The sequence below is a fragment of the Oryza brachyantha genome, chromosome 10 (genome assembly GCF_000231095.2).
Source record: "Oryza brachyantha chromosome 10, ObraRS2, whole genome shotgun sequence".
NCBI lineage: Eukaryota > Viridiplantae > Streptophyta > Magnoliopsida > Poales > Poaceae > Oryza > Oryza brachyantha.
Window position 1 is genome coordinate 10,827,363 of NC_023172.2, and position 19,545 is coordinate 10,846,907.

The 19,545-nt window shown below is 43.1% G+C and overlaps 1 protein-coding gene across 1 annotated transcript; it reads right to left on the reverse strand.

Moving 5' to 3' along the window:
* Nucleotides 1-1,136: 1,136 nt before the first annotated feature.
* On the reverse strand, nucleotides 1,137-2,898 carry LOC102704091. The gene has a single exon (XM_006662341.2). The coding sequence runs from the start codon at nucleotides 2,882-2,884 to the stop codon at nucleotides 1,541-1,543; it is 1,344 nt and encodes a 447-aa protein (XP_006662404.1). The 5' UTR covers nucleotides 2,885-2,898; the 3' UTR covers nucleotides 1,137-1,540.
* Nucleotides 2,899-19,545: the final 16,647 nt, after the last annotated feature.

Sequence of the window (19,545 nt, forward strand, 5' to 3'; positions counted from 1 at the left end):
CATGTAAACGATTTGTGGCAATCGTTTCATCGTTGCAATCGTGGTTTGTGGCGTCGGCGCCTGCGGCAGCGACAGGGTCCGAGGATTCTCCTGCCATAACAGCCGCGACCCTTTTCGTTTTGAGCGGTTTTTCCTTCAGATTTTGGGAGCCGACGTGCGCAAGCCGAGCTGCACCATCTATTCATGGGCTTAGAGCCGATTGGGCTAAGCTGAGCAGAGGATATCGCACAGGGTTAGAGGCGTCCACGTCGCGTCGTTCACTCGGTCGCACATCAAAACAGGGTATGCAAGTGTTGAGGGCTGCAGCCCGGCTGCACCAAATTTTCTTCCTTTATTTCCGGCTGATTAGCAACAACTGAGATTAATCTAATCGTTTGTAACACCAGGATGAAGACTCTTCTCATCCATATTAACACAGGTGCGGCCTTGAGAGAGGTTTAAGGCTTCGCACATTCTACCTCTGTCCCTAAATATTTAACGCCGTTGATTTTTTTATATATGTGCAGTGTAACTATTTGTCTTGTTTAAAAAATTTACATAATTATTAATTATTTTTATATCATTTTATTTATTATTAAATATATTTTGATGTATATATATAGCTTTACATATTTAACAAAAAAATTAAATAAGACGAAGAGTTAAACGTGTATAAAAAGTTAACAACGTTAAACATATACGTTAAACATATAGGGGGAATATTTGGTTTCACATAGGCCAGTCAAAGCCTAGGACAAACCAACACGCGCTCACCGGACACGTACCTCCCGAGTGACGGTTTGGTGGCATCTATATCCGCAGCGGGTTGTCTCCGGGTAGGGTAGCGCTACCGGTTACACATAACATACGTGGTTAATGTGTGCCTTGGAGTGATTTAGTGTCAAAAAATATACAGAACGCGCGAGGCAAAGTAAAATGTGTGCCTTGGAGTAAAGTCTAAGGAGTTGAAGCTAATGCTTCCTAGTTCTTCATGGGGCAAGATGAGTAATTTGTGAAAAATTAATAATACATGGCGGTCAGTTCCTGCTGAGAGATCAAAAAATTAATAAATGACGAAGACTTAGAGATCAAATGGTGAAAACGAGTGAACCAAATTAGGAAGAAAAAAGTGTGAAGCCACTTGTGTTTTAACGGAACTGAATATATATAAATTGCATGTTTGCACCAGTTTGCAAATATTAGGGTCCAACAGAACAGAATGAGATGATCTCTTTAAGACATTTATTCTGTTTTACATAAACATGCATACCATGCAACAGAGAACACCCTACCGCATGTTCCCGTAACAAAACAACAGAAACACTCATACTAAGGTACTAGTGATAATACCGGGAGATATGCTATTTTCTATTTTAATTTATAGTACCTTCGTGTATCTTTATTTTTCGAAAGATACCGAAGGTACTATAATTTAAAAACATTGTATATCTATCAGTAACTTCTTAAAAACAGTAAAATTCTGAAAGGATTAGAAACTTTGCGACAGGATGCTTACCGTGCTCGTGGACAGCGGTAACAAACGTTGCGGATCAGTTATTTCTCAAGTCGCAGGGTTCCTTAGAGTGGCATGGTGCAGCTGCTGCACGATGAAACAGAGCAGGGTGATGATGGTGAGGACGCCGAGAACCATCCATGGGTTGGGGCAGTTGGCGTGTGCTCGCAGCCAGCGAAGCAGCTTCGGCGTGCGGCGACGGCAGTGCTCCTCCAACGCCTGGTACACCGGCCTGAGGTAGTTGTACGCGTCGTCGTTGGCGTCGAAGATGATGCCGTCGCAGAGCTTCCGGAACCCCTCGACGACGTCCCCGTCGCCGCCGAGGTGGTGCTCGATGATCCCGCTCTCGCAGAGCAGCGCGACGTCGTCGGCGGTGCCGGCGAGCTGCGACATGAAGGCGCAGTACGCCGTGACGTAGAGCCCGACGTGCGGGCTCGCCTGCTCCAGCAGGACGAGGTTCGCCATCTGCCTCCACGTGTCGCCGTCGATCTCCAGCCGCGGTATCTCCAGCGCGCCGCCGCGGAACGCCAAGTCCAGGATGCTGCGCGGCGCCGCCTTGCCGCCGATGTCCAGCTTCCGGAAGCGCACCATGAGCCCGCGGTACTGCGTGGCCCGGCGAAGCCGGCCCACGGTCGTGACGGAGCACTTGCCGTCGTCGCTCCAGGGCGAGAGCTGCTCGATTGGTCTCAGGTACATGTGGCTGAGGTGAAGCAGATGGTGCGGCTGCAGCGCTGCCGCCTCGCCGTCGCCCTTCGCGTAGACGGCCATCACGTCCCGGACATACGCCTCCACGGCGCTGACGGCCCGGCGATCCGCGCGTGGGTGGTTCTTGACGAGGAGCTCGTATATCTTCTGCACCACGAAGAACGGGATCTGGTTCTCCACGAGGAAGAGATCCCGCGCCACGTTGAAATGGTGCCAGCTATCGACGTCCGTGTTCGCCACAGCCACCTGATTCTCCTCGTCGCTCTCTTCCAGGCAGGTGAAAGAATTAGCGCAATCCGAGGATTCTGTCTCCCCACATGTCGACGATCCTCGAGTTAGCCGTGCTGTCCCATGGAGGGAGGCGAGGACGAAGCTCCCGTCCAGGAGCAGCATCTCTGCCATGGCCTCGTCCTCCATGTCGATGTCTTCGGTGTAGTACTCCCTCGCTCGCTTCACGAGGCTCCTCATCTGCGCAAGGAAGTCGCCGCGCTTGCTTCCGCTCAGCCGGACGACTTCGTCGAGGCACTGCTCCTTGAGTCTCCGAGCTCTCTCCGGCGCTCCTCCCGCCCCGACGTGGGCATGGTAAGGCCCGATTGGAAAGACGGCTGGTGCGAACAGTGCCGGGTTGACGCCTCGGATGTGATCGGGAACTCTGCTGATGCGGCATCGTTGCTTCTCGCTAGCCATCGTCTCTACTGTAGTCTGCACACAGTAAATTGAAACGGCAATATATCGTTCGATCTAAATTTTACCACACTACTCTCGTTAATAACAGTGTCCTATATCAAATCAAAGACATAATTTTGCCTCCCAACAAAAGCTAGCACGAACAATAGGCGGCTCAAGCACAAAAATGACCAGACAAAATGAGTGATATAGCAAAAAGAATACAAGGCCCACTGAGTTGTCTAGAACTAAGCGTGTATTGGTGTGGGCTCCCTTCCTCCCACATAGGCTAGGCCTTTAAACTAGAAAAAGGTCTATTTTATCGCCTGCAACTGTGTTCCGATCTCATTTTGCCTCTCAATCCGAAAGACATGCATGTAGGCTCTCTCAAACATAAGATTTACTCCGGTCCAACAAAAAGTACCAGTATCTCGAGATACCAAATTATTTTCTGTCATTGGATCTAGCTAAGTAGAATATGTACCGTTAGATCCAACGATCAGAAATAATTTAGTAGCACGAAATATCGGTACCTCGAGATACTTTTTGTTACTTTTTATTGGAGTGAAGCAAACCTCCTCAAACATATATTTAAGGAGATTTGCTTCGGTCCAATAAAAAGTATCTCGAGATACCAAATCATTTCTCACCATTGGATCTAGCTGAGTAGGATGTACACTGTTAGATCTAACGATAAGAAATGATTTGGTAGCGCGAGGTACCGGTGCCTCGAGGTACTTTTTATTACTTTTTGTTGGACTGTAAATTTGCTCATATTTAAGAGATTTGCTCCGGTCCAAAAAATAGTACCTCGAGGTACCAAATCATTTCTCACCATTAGATCTAGCTGAGTAGGATGTGCGTTGGTAAATCTAACGATCAGAAACGATTTGGTACCACAAGATACCGGTACCTCGAGATACTTTTTGTTGTACTGTAAAATTGCTCTATATTTAAACCGGCATATTTTACCTTATTAAGTGTTTTTAATGTTGGTTTTTTCATGTTTGGCATTTACGTATTACAGTTAGCAGTTTTAGCTAATGCGGGACATTGTCATATTGAATTGATCCATACGTGTTGTGTGAGGCTCATGTGGGAAATCTAGTTAAAGAGATGAAAAGCAATGTGGGAGGGGGGGGGGGGGGTATACATGTCAATCACAAGGAAAACAATCGACCTGTTAGCCCTCCCTACTTTCTTCACGTTTCTCCCTCTCCTAAGCCAGGCTTTGGTCCTTGAGGTCGGAGGTGAGCCTGTTCATGTCTCCTCGAAGTCATATTAATATTGATCATGTATCGCTATTTCTTTTATTGTGTTTGTAGATAATAATTGAATGTTGATTACCCGTCGGTAAAAGATAACCATGTAGGTATGGTTATGGATATGAGAAAAAATTATACCCATCAACGTAATTGGATAATTCAGTTGGTGGATTTTGATTTCATGGAGTAGATATAAATGAGATCGTGATATCCATTGGTTATCTACCCATTGCCACCTTTAGGTGGAGCCACTCGTCGAGCAGAGGTATCTCATTTCTAGAGATGGCAATGAGGACCCACGACTCGAGACCCGATGGGTATTTACTCTATTAGGGTATGGGTGTGGGCAAAATGTATTACCCGTGGGTAAGTAAACGGATAAATACCTTCACTCACCCAATGGGTACGCGGGTATGACAACGTTCCTATGATACCCCATACCCGTTTACCCGCGGGTAATAAATACCCGGAAGCCCAAATGAACATTCTGGCTCATATATGAAATTAGCACAATATGAAAGCCTAGGTATTTAAGCCTTAACTTATATATGAAATTACGCGGATTTATGTATTTTTTACACTACTTAAGTACTACTTGATGGGATTTATGATATTATGTGACTGATGCGGATGCCTTGTCGTTGGTTGGTTGTTACAATTGGATCAAAACATTTTGCGTTATTTTTATTATCATGTCAAATTTAGCGGGTAAATGGGTGACCCGTGGATGAGGCTTACCTAGGAGGGTACGGGTATGGGGAATTTTTTATACCCGTGACGGTTATGGGGATTTTGGTGAATCTAAATTTCAATGGTGGATATAGATATAAGGTACCAACACCCGATGAGTATTTACCAATTGCAATCCCTACTCATTTCTCCCTAATAATCGTCAGCTTCATCGAGCAAACAGTTCCTAGGCCTCTACGCCCTCCCCGTAGTCTCCGAGCTCCTTGCTGGCACCCGTGATCACCTCACCTTCACGACATAGCCGATGACTCCCTCTCCCCGACCTCCTTTGCCACCATCCATGATAGCCCTATGCCAGCACCCTCACCTAACACTCATGCCTCGTACGTCCTCATCAGTAACCAACGCCTGCTAGCTTGCTCCAATGCTTTATCATTCAGACTTTTCTACCGTCCTTCAAAAGTAGCTCAAGGTACTAATAATTTTATTATAAATTTTTTATATCTCAAGATACACCATACTTTTTACACTAAAAATTATGATACCTTGAGGTACTTTTTCGAGAATGGTAAAAAGCTCTTACCATTAACATTATCTTCGTAGGGCTCATGGTCACCGACCAAAATAGCAAGGAAGTTCCTTGGATGCCCTTGAAATTTTAGCATCCTCTGTGTGTCCTTGAATTTTTCTAACTCCTTTGTATACTCTTGAATTTTGATTTTTTCCCTTCCATGCCCTTTTGGTCGATTGGCCATTAGTTGATCGTTTATTTTTAAAAAAATGTCAATTTTGCCCTTATGCATGCAAAGAAAAACAATATAAATATGTGCAATATAGTATTAAAAGCTATAAATTCATTGCGTGTGACTATTATATTCTTTACAGTGTATTATTCATCAAATAATATTTTTATAATAAATAAAAATTATATCAATTTTTATTAAAAATATATGTAATGTATTTTTGTGATGGTAGTACAATAGATTTGCTACGTGTCGTATAACTTAAAAAATGCTATCCATAACTTAAATTTATTATGGTTACCATTCTAAAAATCTCATACATATTTTAATATATATTTAAAATTTTGATGTATATTACTTTCTCATACATCGAACTTAATGTCATACAACATAGTAGTATATTTTTAATGTTTAAATACTATATTTCATTATTCCTTCCTTATATGGAGATAAAATAGATATTTTTACACCTTTTTAATGGTAAACTAACCAGACGGGTATAAAAATAGAAGAGATGAAAATAAATATTCAGGAGTATGTTAAGAATGACCAAAACTCAATGGTATATAAGGGATTGGATAAACTTTTACGGGCATGTAAGGAATTTTCTCAATTAAGCAACGGCAGCGCCCTCGCTTCGGAGGACCCAGCGCATTGTTCGACCCTACCCACAAGCCCGAATCTGTGCAAGGTCCTGTACGTTGGGCAAGCTTTTGAAAAGCAGCTGGTGACCTGGTGTGAATCTAGAAAAGATTGTTTTCTAACTTCAACTTAAAGTACATTATCTAGAATTTGTAGTTACTACTGATTATCATAATCCGTGTAGCAATATAGACTCTTTGGATAGTTGAAAATTTTGAGAGGAACTATGAGTACTGAAAACTACCCCAAACAGAACCTAAGACTACGAGATGTTTTGAGTCCCACATGAACTGATTTTCTCAGACTGATTTGGAAGAGTTCATTTATAAAAAAAAAAAATCCTTTTGGGCCTTTTTGGCCGTGTGGTGCAACCTTGCCTCTTCATATTTGTTGAAGTTCATGTGGCTAGTTTGGTTAACGGCCAAGATTAAACTTACAAAAATGGGTATATAACAAATTTTGTCAATGGATGTTAGGTAAGGTAGAGTGATATTTGGTTTGAGGCCAACATAAGCCAAGTCAAAGTTCGATAGGTTTATCTGGCTTCTAGCCAAACGCATTGCCAATATTTGGCACCAAACCAACTATTTTGAAGAACAATATTATGATGTCCATATTCTGATAAGCTTAATTACTACTATGCTAATTAATTGTCATATTTTAAAAAGAGATTAATAGAAAAGTTTTTTCAAAAAATGTATCAATTCATTTCTCACATTTTTATAGTTAATTAATTAATTATGTGATACTACCTTCATTTCATAATGTAAGATGTTTGATTTTTTTTGTTGCAACGTCCGACCATTCGTCTTATTCAAAAATTTAGTACAAATATAAAAAATAATAAGTCATACTTAAAGTTATTTTGATAATAAAGTAAGTCACATACAAAATAAATGATATTTTCATAAATTTTTGAATAAGACAAATGATCAAACTTTAAAAACAAAAAGTCAAACATTTTACGTTACGTTAGTTCATACTCCGTTTAACCTGCCAGATGCATGGTTGGTTCCAACCCTTCTACCAGATGAAGACAGACTTAAGTACATCGTCATTGGAAAAAGAAGAAGGGCTCAACCAGTCGCTTGCTCAGTGTCAGCACGAATACATAGACAGACACAGGGAGTAGGAACGTCGATCAGATTAAACAATCCATAACCTAGACACATACGACTGAGATTCGATCCCGTGTGGTTCTCGGTCAGCACCTGTTATCTCACTGAGCATTCACGTGATCCTCAGTCAGCAGCTGTTATCTCACTGAGCATTCAGCTTTCTCATCAAAATTAGTACATAAGTACATGGACTAACGTGCCATCTAGATCACCGCAGTTAAGAGCAGGCACGATAGCAGATTGTAAGCCATCTATAAATATATTTTAAAGAAATAAGAGATGAGAATAGTAAACTATAGATTTATAGTCAGCTGCAGCGCAGACTATAATACACAGTATGTGTATAATATGTAGGACATAGTAATATATATTTTACTGGTATTTATTATATGAATTAGCTATTAGATTGACTATATATAAATAAATTAGAGTTAATAGCTGGCTATACCATTAAACTTGCTCTAAATGCGTGGGCCACACGCAGGATGCCCTGTTCTAGGGGTCCGTGCCCTCTACACTTGAGACCAAAGGCAAACTTTGCCGTTGCTTCCATCAAGACAGCAAAGAGGAGAATCAACTTCCAAGGTTCGGTCCCATCATAATGATTAATTAGCAACAAACCAATCGTAGAAACTTAACAACCAATCGTAGAAATAAAAAAAATTATATATATCTGGTCTGTCACTAGTGGTGGATAGGAAGATTATGACTCATTTACTCGCTCAACTCATGACAAGTTTTCGGTTCAGCTCGCTTCATTTTTTTAATGAACTGAGCTGACCTTTTAGCTCGTTAGAGATAACGAGCCAGCTCGTGCTAGCTCATGAGCTACTCGTGAGCTTTAACGAGCTAGACCAATGAACATGCCATGAACTAGTAGCCTATAGCACATGTGCACGGTTCATGATACATAGGTCAATTTTTGGTGAAATGCTTATTACTCCGATAGTTAGTGTATCACGTAAAAACCTTAGTTTCCTTCCTAGACTATACCGTGCCTCTGTCTCCATCCGTCCTCCGCCACCCAGATGGGATTAGTCGCTGTTCGTCGATTCTATCCCATAATGCATGTGTCATGTGCTCAGTACTTCATAGTTCACCCAATAATTTGTTGGTTCAAACTTTGATATTTAGATACAATTGCATGTGATCTACATATTTTAAACTAAAACTTTGCTTGTATGACCTATTAGAAAATTGTTTAGGTAAAACTTCATATGTATTTGGCTCATGAGCCTAATAAGTCAGCTCGAGCTTTATAACGAGCCAAGCTGAGCTTGCTTTTTAGCTCGTTACGATAACTAAGCCTCGAGCCGAGCCAGCTTATTATCTTAACGAGCTAAACCGTACCGAGCGGAGCTGGCTCGCTATCCAGCCCAGCCCATCTGTCATCACAGTGTGCCTTCCACTAAATCATTTTGGAACCTATAATTAACCTGTTGCTCCTGAATACATGAGGCCACAGCCACCGATCTGATTGACATGAGGCCACTCTAGTACCAGTGTCACGGTGAAGGATTTACCTTGCCGCGAGACAACCAAACTTTTGTAGCTAGCTTGTTACGCTTGAGGAATTCAATGCCATCTTCTGTCTAGATGATGGGGGAAGACGGCCAGATGGGGTAGACCGCTTCCTCGTTGTGACTTCAGCGGCACACACACACACAAAAAAAACACAGAGAGAGAGAGAGAGAGAGAGAGAGAGAGCATGTGTTAAATGGTCAGTTCATTTGGCTTGCCAACATGGTGTTATTTTGACAAGCCACACGGGTATTGCTGGTGTTTTTTTATACATACGGCTGTATATATGTGGTTTTGTGTTACAAGTGCACCGGAACATGTGATTTTGTGCAAATTGCTCTAAAGGATAAGAACTCATATACCCTCGTCTTTTTCTTCCGAGCTAGCAACTCGTTCTTGCAACTACATACATAAATCATAACTACTAATATATGCTATTAAGATTTGATACGTAGAAACAATGTTCCTAGATATTGCTAATCATTTACAAATGTTCCTAGATATTGCTAATCATTTACAAATGTTCCTAGATGTTGCTAATCATTTACAACTGTCACACGAAACTTGCAAATTATCTGTGAAGTTCGTCCATCCAACGGCCCCTGTGTCGTCCACATGCACTACTAGAGATACGATTTTTTTGTACGGTCAAAATACATTTTTTCGTGTAGAGGTCCCGTACATCTGCACAGGTTAATCCATTATCCCGTGCGGTCGACATAACGGAACTGCAGGGGATAATCTATAATCCCATTTGGGAAGCATGTGCTAGGCCAAACGCACTGGATCTATATCCCGTAAGTTTGGCCTAGCACATGCTAGCCGTTTCACATATCACCATAAGTCATAAGTTGCACATGTCACAACTTGCGCATATAGCGAATACAACATCTCACAACTTAAAAAAGTTAACATCTCACACATCAAAAATTGGATATTTCTAAATACCACATATCACAATTTACCCACATATCAAATAGCACATCTCATAATTTGCACACATATGAAATATATATGACATCTCACAAATTGCACATATCAAAAATAAATTCGCATTTCACAAGTTTATAAAAAACATACTAATTGGTGCCGGTAGCGGTTTGCTGTAGGCCGACGACGCTGAGGGGGAGGAGGCCGGTGGCGTTGTGGAGCCTGGCACCGAGAGGGAGGAGGCCGATGACTTCTTGGTGGAGGAGATTGGCGACGACTATTTTGTGGACACCGACGGTGGTCGTGGAGGAGGGCGCTAGCTTGGGGGAGGCCGGTGGCGTCGTGGAGCCCGACACAGAGTGGGAGGAGGTTGGTGGTGGATATTGGCGACGACTGTTTTGTGGACGCCGACGGTGGTCGTGGAGGAGGGCACTGGCTTGGGGGGAGGCCGGTGGCGTCGTGGAGCCCAACACAGAGTGGGAGGAGGTTGGTGGCGGATATTGGCGGCAGCTTTGTTGTGGAGGCCGGCGGCGATCGTGGAGGATGCCGTCCGTATCGTTGATATTGTCGGTGAGGGGGAGGAGGTCGGTGGCGGTGGGGACTGGAAGAGAGATCGTGGCCATGGTGGATCTGGGCTGACGGCATCGTCGATGCCATCGACAAGGGGGAGGAGGTCGACGGCAGCGAGAGGGAGGAGGAGAGGCGGCTTGGGGTGGAGGAGAAGTCACTGTGGTGGATCTAGGCGTCGGTGGCGGTGATCATGGGCGAGGAGGAGACGAGGCGGCGACGACAAGGGCGAGGAGGAGAGGTCGTGATCGGGCTAGACTGTACATAGGCGTGCATCATCGCGTGCGGACATCTTAAAACAACCACACATCGCATGCGGTCGTCTTAACCCAATCGCACGGGAGAATGCGGTTAGCCCATACAGTTGTTTTAATACGACCACAAGGGATAATGCATCTTCCCGTGCAGGCGATAGCCCAGCACCGGTCCACCTATTTTTCCAAGCGGCAGCACTTACGGCTCGTCTGGAAATAAAAGGGTTTGGCTTCCAGGAAATTCATTCCTGTAGTAGTGATGGGTGACTCGGAAGGTGAGCCAACCCTAGCATTTGTCATCTCTTCTCGTTCGTCCCTCACGGCCCCACCTCGTTGCCGCTTGAGAGTTTGTGTGTCGAGCAGGGACAACGGCAACGAGGGGAACGAGCTTTGTTGTGGTATAGCATCTCAGATGGCAGGCGGCCGTAACGTGCGTGTATCCGTCTTCCACCCCGCCATTCAATCTTGCCCCAGTGGAATAGTCACGTCACGCGCCTTCCAGCTCGTCCACCATGGGCAGCGTGGCGGCAGGGACCTGGCATTGTGACCTCACCCTGGTGGAGCAGCCATGGCGAGCGCTCTTACCTCTACCGTGTCCACCATGGAGCCAGAGGGGTCCTGGCCCTACGGCGGCAGTAGTAGTCGATACCTAGGGTTCCCATGGATCCTGTGGCAGTGAGGCTGGTTGTGACGACGGATCTAGCGCTAGGGGTGGTGACCTCTGGTATGATCTAGAATCCGGCGGTGGAGTTGATGGGAGCGCAGTGAATTCAGGCCATGGAGGCTGTGACCGGCGAAAATAAAGGCCAAAATTAATGAATTGCATTATCTAAGAATGATACACTGCTAATCGAAATACTTTAGTGTGGTCACACTTTTTGATTGCCTTTTAAATATTCAAGCAGAGGAAATAGAACTCGAACGTATATGTAAATGAGAGTCTATAATTACTCGTTTAGAACTAAAATAAATTGATTTTAGGTGTTCAAATTAGTCCTAAAACAAATGTCTATAACATTTTCCTATACATATATCGACAGGTGGGGTATGCCTCAAAATGGCTCTTGAAAAAAATGTAATGTCGTAATCAGGGGCGAATTTAGCATGGGGTGGCGGGAACTCGAGACCCCAATAACCCCATTAAAGCAATTATAGCCCCATGAACAGTCCCTAAAATTTATGGCAATCATCAATAAAAATAAACTGAAACTCTATCTAACTTGTTCAGGCTCCCCTAATATCGCCTAGATCCTCCACTGGTCGTAATGTATCTAATCTTTTTTATTTGAAGTTGTTCACCTTCGAATCTAGCAACATTTGTCTCGTTGAAATTTTTTGTATTATTCAAAATTATAAGTTATAGTTAATGTATCATTAATAATAAAAGATTTGGGAATGGAGAACGACAAGTGTTAGTAGTAAAAAAATATTCCACTGATCCACGATGAGTCAGTCTCACAGATCCGGCCATTGCGGATCGACCTGTCTCTTGGTCGGTGGAAGCGCGAGAAAAACTAGAGTCGCGCACGCTGGGCGTCACCGATGGTTATTATCAATATTTTTATTTAAAGCAATTGATTTTTGATCGACTATTAATTTTATTTAAAAATATATGATTATTACTTATTTTACTATTAAGATATCTTAAATGTAATTTTTAATTTTATATATGTACATAAAATTTCTTATTAACAACCGTAAAAAAACCGAAGAGCGTACTAGGTATCTCATATTCACTCACGGGACTTGCGCTGACTCTTTTTCTTTGGCACCCGTGTCCGTGCTGCCTGACTGCTCGTGAGGATTGTTGGTGAGTTTGCTGGCGGCAAGTACATCAGTCAGTCGGCGACATGTGCAAATATCAAATCTTAATGTTTTCTTGATGGATGGTATCGTTGAATATATAAGCACGTAATGATTTAATTTATTTAATAAATAAATCATGATATTAACCATATAAATTATGATACCTAGATCATACAATCTGCATTTGTAAACTAGACAGTAAAACATAAACATATCGTACATAAAAGACATGACGAATACATACCACGTGTTCTAATTTTGTTGTTGATTGTGTTGACGATCAGCCGCACGTACCAAAGTAACAACGCGCGGTGTCAGATGTTATCGTCGGAGCATAGATCTCAAGCATAAGGATAGATGAGCCGTCGTGCAAAATTAGAGAGCAGTAGCGCACGCTACCCAAAAACCTTATTGCCGCTTCTCCCGGCGCATGCGTTGAAGATGAAGGTTCTAGAGACTTTGCTCTCTCGATCGACGGTGCACGCCTATGAGTGGGATAGAATAGACTACAAGCGACTGTGCAGTACAGAGGAGGAGGCAATAATCTACATTGTTTTTTCCTATTATGCGATCGACAAGACAGTGGCTCGATATATATAGAGGTAACATGTTGCGTGATTAGGACGTCTGCCTTATATCTACTTCACGTAACCAAACCGGATAAGTCACGGTTACCTTATCTGGACTACACACTGCGTTGTTGCATGTACTGGATATTCGGAGAAAACAAAACCGAATCACAACCGAATTACAACAAAACAAAACTGCAAAAGATAATTGCTTCTCCGCAAGGATGATAAAACAAAACCGGTGTATTCCATTTGTTCTCTTCACCACACATGTCTCAAAAAGTTAGAACACCATCTCCCTTATAAGGTCTCCCTCTCCAAGAATAAGCAAGGTGTAGTTAAACTTTCTCTCATGCTATCCCATGGGGTAGTCTTTTGTGATTTTTTTTAAAAATTAATCTTCATATAGGCTAAGGTTCATATATTAATTCAGCAGGTATACGGCCAAACATTAATAGGAAGAGAAGAAAACTATCATATGAATCACATCATGCCTTCTGATAATTAAGTGCCCTTTTCAACCCAAGTATGTATACCGAAGGTGTTTTTCAAAACATTTGCAATATCACCTTCAAAGCATTTTGGGTTCAGGATGTGTAGCATTGTTTACATAGCATTGATCTTTCAAATTCTGAGATGAACAAATATGTAAACTTGGGGCAACAACTGGACAAGGTGTTTGAACTTGTGAGGGGATTGTTTGACGATAAATTTGTAAATAAAAAATAATTTATAAATAGAACTTTGTATATGTTTTCTTAGTGATTTAGAAAGGTAGTTAGAAAATAAACATCGTCGATAAAAAACCTCAAAGTCAACTTTAAATTTAACATTAAAAACTTATATTTGGTGTATAATCGTAAGTAGAAATAAAAAGACGAGAGTACTGACCACACCGAGGGACAGGCCCTGAAGCGAAGGACAGGAAAGGAGCGGAATCAATGTGTTCCAATTTCTGGCCTTGCACCGACCATCCAACGGGCCATGGACTAAACGGCCACTGCCTGAAAGGATTAGAATTCGTATGGAACATACTATATAGTTTCATATTGTAAAATTTTTTAGCATTGTCTACATTCATTTATTGATGGATATATATAATTTATATATGTGTCTAGATTAATTAGTATCCATATAAATCTATACCATGCTAGAAATTAAGTCTTACGTTATGAAATGGAGGGACCAGCTACTAACAGAAGGATAGTTAGAAATGGCAAGAGTAGACACCAATCTCGAAGATGTTGATGTTTCTGGTCCAAACGATGGAGCCACACGGTTAGACCGACCGTCTCGATCTGGTCTGACCGACGGTAATGCTCCAGTGTGACATGCATAGGAGTCAACCTAGGATCTAACACACCATGATAATTTTAGGTATTTTTATCGGTAAATGCTGATGTTTTTGATATATAAAAATCTGATATAACATTTTAATTGCACATGGTCACTATTACATGAAGTGGAAGTACCGCTTGCAATCAACTACTTCGCCGATCCTCTAGTTTAACCATACTGGCATCTAGGGTTTTCTCAAAGGTAGTTTTAAAGGATTATATTAAATCGATTATTTAAACTTGCAATAACTACCCCATCTATTGTTTGAGAAACTTCAGATGCAAGAATGCGGGGATCGCTAAAATCAGTCATCTTTGATTTTGTTGTCGACGAACAGTGTGAATTCCGCTCGCTTGATTACACCTTGCCTTGCCTCCTCTCCGGGTAGCATGAAGTCATCTTTTACCGTAGAACTTTCATTTAAGCTACTAACGCTTGGTGATCGGCTTGTGATATACATTAACATCGTATATATGATCAATTTTGGGTTGAGAGATGCGAAAGGACCTGTAGCTCAGTGGTTACAAAGGCCTTAGAAGCACATGAGGTCCTCGGCTTTTAGTGGGAGACGATGTGTCCATCGATATTTTCAAAAATAAAATTTGGGGTTGAGAGATGAATAGAAATGGGATACACCTAGCAAGAAGGAAGGTTAATGCACGATTTGGGTGAAAGATTGATTTAATTTATCGATTGGTCGGTGGTCGATGCAAACAGCCCTGGTCCCCTTTATTTATCGGAATGGTGGTCTTGCTTCTATATATAGGGCCTTTTCCTCATCCAATTAGACTTAGGAACAGGTTAGGAGTCAGGAAACTAGCGCCTATAAGCATGGTAACTTGGTAAAGAAAAAACAAATTCAACTTCGGCTCAGGGCTCATGGTCTGACCGCTTGGACACCTGTGTTTAGACTGCACTTCATTGTCCATACATTGACGATCAAACAGGCATGTGTTTCATTTCAACAAAAATAATTCATTCTTATTTCCGGGAAGTGAACATTTGTAATTAATTATTTTGAAGAAAAGAAATATGTGTTTTCATATTTGTTCTTCATCCCCTAGTTGTTGTTGTTGTGTATGTCTATTTAGTTTCATGTTGTACTTGCTAATTATTTCTGTGCTCACTTGTGTTTATGTACACACAATTATACCAGCATGCACGGGCAGAAAGTAACATTTTAGTTAGACACATCTAAATGCACATAACTAAATTGTCAGAGGGCAAAACTCCTATGGCGGGAAGCCGCGGGGCCCTCCTTTGTTGGTTCGGCCGAGGGTGCGTACATGCAAGAGCTAGGGCATGGTCGAAAGAAGAGGGATCGGGCCCCTTAGGGAGAGTGTGAACATGATGATGTATACAGGTTCGGGCCATCGGAAGGTGTAATACCCTACTCCTATGCTTGGTTGCTTAAGGTGCAAGTAATCTCGCTTGAGCTAGATTCAGCTCTCATAGGCGCTAAGTCCTATCTGAGTATATATGTTGTCTCTAGCGAGCTCTCTCTACAATCCTTAGGTAGAGGCATCCTTTTATACTGCAAGGGCCTCCCATAGGTGCCTGGACATGCGACCTAAAGGGAGAGGAAAAGATACGGAAAACTTAGGGCATTTAATGCCTGTCTAATATAAGGGAGTGCGGCGACACCACATGCCTCTTCATGTGTGGGCCACATCCCGTCATGACATGGGCAGCGTGGCTGGTGTCCCTTTCGCATTAAATGCCGAAGACCCTCGGATCCCTTCGTATCCAAGGCGTGGTAGAGGCAATGATGGGTCGCATTGAAAACGGGGCCCAATCTCTTCCACAGAGAGGAGAGGCAACAATCTTCTTCGTGCTTTTGACATACTTCTGGTTTGCCATTGCGTTTGTCAGCCTTGCGGTGACTTACCACGCTGTTCACACGTAACATTAAATGTGGTACCACGCGAGCAGCAAGACGCATTAAATGTGGCGGCGAGGTGCCGTGCGCTAGGCCCCTCATCTCCGCGTGCCATGTAGCGCGTGGACCGAGGGCCCGAGGGGTGGGATAGCCTGACCCCTCTAAGAGGAGGTGGTTGCCTCTCAGACTTTGGCCCGGCCCCTCAGGGCGGGGGCGGGCCACGTGGATCAAGGGCGGACACCTTTGTAAATGAGGGACATGAGTCAAAGTTGGCACTGTAGCGGATTTGACTTTTTTATCAAAAAGAACATGGTAATATATTGGACGGTATGTTTCTTTCGCGGGGCATAACCTCGGTCCTATTTTACCGACATAAATAATGCTAGATAGGTTTATAATATTATGTAAAGAAAAAAAAAGCCAATTTTACTCGTCCAGACCAATATTTCCATCTTTCCGCTTCTGCTTACACTTATAAGACAAAATTTAAAGTTTTAACCTAAAATTTGGAGTCTTTTCATTGAAGTTTATTTTTTAGCCTTGGATTTTAGATCACATAGAATATGTATATAAAAGCTTTACACAAATTATTTTTGTTTGTAAATATGCCGTGAAAAACACAAAGAATCACTCCTATTTTTTTAGTCCTTTTATTCATTTTTTTAATAACATTTATGTATTTGTTATTCTTCAAAAAAGTTATATTTTAAGTTGAAGTTTTTAGAGACATATATGATACCATTGTCAAAGTTAAAATATATTTTAATATTTTTTGAAAGCTGTTTACTCAAGCAGCAGCAAGATTCGGACCGATCGTGGGAGAAGAGAAGGACGAGGAGGACGAGAAGAGGATACAGATACCTCGTAGAGCTTGAACAAGACAACGATGCCGAGGCAGAGCATGAGACATAAAGGAGTGTAGAGCTGGAAAAATATCTCCCCATCACTTGCTCCCATCCATCGCCAACCACCAGTTCGACCTAGCTCCCCGCCCCTCCAACCCCTCTTCCTCCGTTTCTCAGCCGTCGAGGGGCTGTAGGAATGAAAAGAAAAGGAAAATCTCTGGTAAGGAACACACAGACACGCTGAGGTGCCGCCACTGCTGCAGGTGCCCACCAGTGGTGAGTTCTCAAAGTGGGCAGCGTATGGCCGCGTGGTGTGCTTCCTATTGGGTGGAGATCTCAATGAGCCGAGCTCGAGTGAGCCACCCTGCCTAGGGTCAAGCTCAACGCATGCTCGAGCCAACCTCGAAACGAACCTATCAACTATCGAGCTCTTTGGTAGCCTTCGCTTAGGGGTAGATAGAAAGCTCACGGCTCGTTAACTCGTCGACTCGCGACATGCTCGACTTGGCTCGGCTCAGATCATTTTATTGTCCTAACTAGCCGAATTGGTATTTTAGCTCGTTAGAGATAACGAGCCAGCTCAAGCTAGCTCATGAGCAGCTTGCGAGCCTTAATGAGCCAAAGCTAGAGGGCCCACAGGTTATAGGCCAAAGGCCCAAGACAAGCCCAACCACTCAAGAAGCCCTAGTCAAACTTTGACAGTCAAAGGAAGCCTCCATTAGTTGTGTCACCTGTGTGTCAGTGAATGTGCCTAACCATCCCTCTTGGCCTCTCCAGTCCAGTGCTCCCTGACTGTCAAAGCGGCAGCTCGCCTGCCCCTCCCTCTACAGCGCCGCCAACCCGGTGCCACCGACAAGTCCCCATCACCGCAATGCCGCCTCCCTTGCCATCGTCGATTATCGCCCATGAGTCGTGACGGTGAGCCACGACCCACCCACCCCTTCCTCTCGGGCCTCCGGTCACCATCGATGCCGATGACTCCCCATTGCCACATTGTTGCCTCCCACCTCACAGGTTCCTGCCGGCTGCGTGCCTCCAAGCCACCAGGAGTCGGCTGCCCGACTCGTTGGCGCCTCCACGTCCACGTCCGCACCTGTCGCCTCCACCCTCCTCTTGCTACTCTGCTGTTGGCTCACTAGCTTAACGAGCCCGCTCGAGTTTTCCAATGAGTCCAGCTGAGCTAGGTTTTTAGCTCGCTAAGATAACGAGTCGAGCTGAACTAGCTTGTTATCTTAACGAGCTAGACTAAACTGTGTCGAGCCGAGCCATGCTAGCTCGCAATCCACCCCTAGCTCAGCTCAACTTGAATTGGCTCATGAGCTTGGCTCGAGTAGATGATATAAGTATATTTTGATAATATTTTTTGACAAAAAACAATAATTTAAGGTTTATCATGTTAAATAAAATGTATGTCAGACTTAAGTTAATATAGAATGCCAACATATATTAGTTTTTTATTTAAATATATAATATTTTATACTTAATCTACTATCTTTTCAATTAAAAAGTAAAATATTATATCTAGCTAAGCTCGTGAGAAACTTGAGCTTGGCTCGACAAAGTTAGTGAGCTTTGCACAAAGCTCGGGTTGGACTCGTTAGGAGTTCTAGCTGAGATGGAACCGAGTCTAGGACAAGCCAAGCTCGAGCAACTTTTGAGATTTGAGCTTATTTTTGACAACCCTATTTACTAGAGTAGTGGGCAGCAGCTGGACCACCATTGCTTCCAGCATTGAATCCGCACGTACCGGTTGATGTCATCGAGCACGACGGTAGAGCCGTGTTCACTATGTTGCCTCCTCAACCGCCCCTACTCCTGTGGTCGCCGGTGAAGAGGTGGGCGACGTCCATAGGGGAATATGATGATGCTAACAACAATAACGGTTGTGCCGCATGGCCAGAGATAGCAACGTCGAGGTGCTCGTCCGATGGCCACCAAGGCCCCTGTTGCATGGACTTGAGAGAGAGGGAGAGAGGTGGGGGGACGGAGGAGTGTGGATAAGGAGGGGCTGGTGGATGTGGGTGTCTTGTGGCTCTACGAAGCACGTACACAAAAATGTTTGTAGAGATGGTTCTCTTAAGTTGTTTGCTTGTAAAAATAGAGATATATTTATAGATAGATCTCTTAATTAAGAGGACCATTTGCAAAAATCAATATTCGCACGCGAGGCTTGATCTATTGTATATCCCATCATTTATAGGCATGATATCTATAGATCCGTATGGGATCAATTGGATGGTCGTATATAAAAAAAATCATATTATATTTGTAGTAGTACGTATGACCCTCGGGTGGCTTCAACCATCTTCAGATATGGTTTTAAATTTGGGCCTTTAGCGAAACTAAAAGCCTATAGTACATGAAAATTGTTATTGTAGCGGTGTCTTGGATCCAAGGAAAGACACGGAGACATACATCCATTTGCAGAAAGGTATGCCCTTGCCAAAAGCTAATGTGGACAAATAGCACTAAATTCAATGTGAATGTAATATTGATAAGACATCAAATTAAATTT